The following is a 3,705-nucleotide window of genomic DNA, read 5'->3' as shown; positions in this document are numbered from 1 at the left end:
TAGTATTTCATAAAAAAGTCATAGTATAGTATGTCATAAAAAGTCATAGTATAGTATGTCATAAAATTGTCATAGTATAGTAGGTAGTCCTCTCTCATAGTTCAAACTGCTTGACCTTCAACCATTTCTCCAAAAACTGTCATTTCCCTATCATCCTGGGCCCGTATTCACAAAGATTCTCAGAGTCCTCTCAGAGAGCTCCTGACTTAGCCTAAAAATTCCTTGCAAGGAATCTTAGCTTAAGAGTGATTCAGGAAGTTTCTGAGAGCAACTCTGAGCAAGGAGAGGACAGAAACTTTTATCTTAGTGAGGAGGTGTGGTTGACCCCGTTGCTAGGTATGACGCAGTCTTCTAAAAGCTGTGATTGGTTGTTACAAAAAGGAAAAAAGAAAAAAAAAGAAAAACAAATGCGCTCCTAGTAATGAATGGACAGTGAAATCAACCATCATAGAACTTAGACTGTATTACGTAAGAAATGTGTAATCGTGAAAATAATTTTATGTCATGATGATGAAACTCAGCAAAATTAAATGAATTGTTACACCGCTTCAAAATGTTTGAACGTACCTCATTCACAGCCGATTATTATATTGATTTACTTGTTATGTTTACTCGCCATGCTGGTAATTTTATTACTTAATCTATTTGATATTAATGGTGGACGCAGACTCAGCTGTCAGCAATCACTGTGATTGCTGGCCTCCTTGTAAAAAGCAGTTTGATTTGGCAGAATGACCAAAACAACGAACAAAATGGAGGAAAAAAGAACGAGAAAGCCAAACTGGACAGAAGAGCAGTGCCTGCTGTTGGCGCAGCTCGTGGAGGAGAACAAAGGAGTTTTAAGAGGGAAATTCGGTCCCGGGATCACGGCACAAGGGAAGAGGTAGACTTGGGAGCATATTGCCCGACAAATCAATGCGTCGTTCCCTCTCCTTTTACGCACAAGCGATGAGTGTGAGAAGCGCTGGTACGTGCTGCAATCCAAAGCGGGCGTTATTGCGTTACTACGCTGGGTGGGAAAAGTAAGCTCATCCCTGATAAGGTCAACCACAAACATTATCCCTGCACGATCAAGCCGGTAGCGTCTTATTAAATCACTGCCTAAGATGCTTTGTGAATAACTTTTATCTTACCAAGGGAAAATTCTAAGAAAAATCTTAGAATTCGAGGAATTCTAAGATTTTTCTTAAAATGACGTCATTAAGAGCTACTTTTAGTCTTAGGATTCTTTGTGAATACAGGCCCAGGAATTTTAACAACCAAGAATTAAGAGACCTTTGCATAATTGTGCTTTTCAGATGACATCAAACGTGGCAGAATTCCATAAACAAACTACACAGAGTCCCACTACACACTCACACAATTAAATGCATGCCGGTCAGGTCTAGCAGTAACTTCAGAAACTCACCTGTAGAGTGTAATTGGCCTTCTCGCTGATTAAATGATTGATAAATTTGGCCGTGTGCTGGAAGTGAACCTTTTCTGTGGTAGTGGAGAAGATAAGATTGGGGACAACACGTTAGGGTGTGATCAAAGTTAATAGCTAATGTTTCACTCACTGCTGTATTGAGATTAATATGTAAAATATATGTTCATTACCGTCAGCAGTTGGGTGAATTATCAAGTACTGCTTCTGCAGAAGCTGACCCGCTCTGTGTGCTAAATTTGCCATCTGAAGGAAAGAGAGAGGGAAATCCATCATGTACTGTATGTCATTAAGGACCTCTTTTTAACAACCCTTAACTCCATCACTGTGTAGGCTGAACATGGTGAGTGATTTGAAACTTTACCGTATATACTCGGGAGTCTGTCTTTGAGCCAAGGTATCGTTCTGAAAATGCAGATGCTGCCATTTGGAAAGAGGAAACACAGAATTAGAAAGATTGAACGCCTTCAGTCCCAAGAGCACACATCAATGGAAGACAAATATGTGTAAAGTTATACCATATAGCTCGAAATCTGTGATGGGGGAGACTGCTGCTCCACATTTAAGTTGGTTAAACTCCTCAGAGCTCAGAAGCATCGTGGCTAAATATCCTCCATAGGCCTGAACAAAGGTAGGAGAGACACAGAAACATATCAAGAAGTCTAATTATAGTGATAATAATTTCTATGTGAGGCATGTGTTCTCCTTACCTTTCCATAAACTCCCATTCGAGTCTTATCAATATAAGGCTCTTTGGATATTAACCTAAAGACGGAAGAAAACCAGTCAGACTTTAATGTTTCGGGACTGACTGACATACTGTTGTGCTTGCAGAAAACGCAGAAGTCTTGCCTGAGTGCCTCCAGCTGGTCCCTCTCCTCTAGTCTTCCCAGTTTCCTCCTGACTTTGTGGAGAAGGTTGGTGCCCTGGAAGCCGCTGCCACTGCCGTCAAAGCGGATGACGATGGTGCTGAAGCTGCTGACCAGAACCGTCGCCCAGTCCACTCGGAACTGCTCCGACACCATCTGACCGCCAGGCGTACCGTCTCTGTAGGAAAAACCACAGCCATGTTGGTCATCTCACAAAATTCTCAGATTAATATTAGATGGTTATGTTGTTCAGAGAAAGGCACATCTTATTTCAGTATTGTTGGTATCATAACTGGACAAGTAGAGGGTTTAATATTAAAACTGACGAATAAGAGCAAAGGAATAGTAATGCAGTCCAATAAAACAACAATCTATTACTATAATTTTCACAAATGTAGTATCAGTGCAGAATATTCTAGTTTATATCATATTATATTATTATATTGTGGTGCTGAATCAACACATGACTCCATTAGCTACATGTCAGAAAGTTAATTGGAAACTATTTCAGTGAATGATCAGTAATTGAAGTCATTTCTCAAGCACACATGTGAATATTTGCTGTTTTTCTGTCTTTTTAAAATAACTTTATCGTGAATATGTCAAAAGTATTGGACAACACTTGCAATTTGAAGACTTCACCTTGAGCCCTGGGGAATAGTGACAAGCAATTCTTACTATTTTTCATGGTTATTGGAGCAAACAATCAAAAGTAATTGACAGAAAGGCTCTGTCCAGCTTTATAGTTTCTGTCTCCGCCAAACTCCACTCTGGCTTTCACCTTCACACACTTTGCACCTGGTGAATTTGCACATCTTTATACTCCAATTATAGCTTATTGCATTAAAACTTCAACAAATTTGGACACTTGTTTAAAGTATACAGTATTTTATCCTATGTTTATATTTTAGTAGTTGCAGTTTAGTAAATTTATAGTTATTCTAGTATAATTCTACTTCTTCTATTGATATATATTTCCTCTACTGTTGATATGTATATTTATTGTGTATTTACTGTTCCAAGGTAACCTGCTGCTGTAACACAAGAAGAAGTACCTATTACAAACTGGGGGCAGTAGCTTGAAAGACATAAGCCTTTAACAGGCAGGGTCTAACAAAAACACTTTTGAGTTGCATTATGGGAAATGCAGGATCAGCATTTTTGGATCTTGACCCATAAGTGATGTGACGGTAACACTTAACTTGAAGGTATCTACATAAGAGTGACATGACACTGTCATAACTATGACATGACACGGCCATGAACCTGTCATGAACATTATGTACATGTCATAAATGTTTATGACTGCTGTCATTAAGTGACATTCGGTTTTTGTAATGACAAGTTGACATTGTTTGGGTTGTTTTGATTATGACAACTTGACATTAATTAAAGTGACATTACCAGAAG

At 38.9% G+C, this 3,705-nt stretch overlaps 1 protein-coding gene across 3 annotated transcripts in view; it reads right to left on the bottom strand.

The window, feature by feature from the left end:
• Nucleotides 1–3,705, bottom strand: part of LOC126382873 (dipeptidyl aminopeptidase-like protein 6) — a 145,880-nt gene that overhangs the window by 7,831 nt on the left and 134,344 nt on the right. For all 3 annotated transcript variants that reach the window (XM_050032993.1, XM_050032994.1, XM_050032992.1), the window contains 6 exons: nucleotides 2,279–2,473; nucleotides 2,137–2,191; nucleotides 1,945–2,047; nucleotides 1,791–1,846; nucleotides 1,600–1,672; nucleotides 1,409–1,482 (listed from right to left, as the gene is read on the bottom strand). In XM_050032993.1, the coding sequence (XP_049888950.1) occupies nucleotides 1,409–1,482; nucleotides 1,600–1,672; nucleotides 1,791–1,846; nucleotides 1,945–2,047; nucleotides 2,137–2,191; nucleotides 2,279–2,473 (556 nt within the window). The remainder of the gene's footprint in view (nucleotides 1–1,408; nucleotides 1,483–1,599; nucleotides 1,673–1,790; nucleotides 1,847–1,944; nucleotides 2,048–2,136; nucleotides 2,192–2,278; nucleotides 2,474–3,705) is intronic.

This window comes from Epinephelus moara, chromosome 21 (genome assembly GCF_006386435.1).
Source record: "Epinephelus moara isolate mb chromosome 21, YSFRI_EMoa_1.0, whole genome shotgun sequence".
In the NCBI taxonomy this organism is placed as follows: Eukaryota; Metazoa; Chordata; class Actinopteri; order Perciformes; family Serranidae; genus Epinephelus; species Epinephelus moara.
Note: the sequence above shows the minus strand (reverse complement) of the source record. Positions and strands in the feature narration are given on the sequence as shown.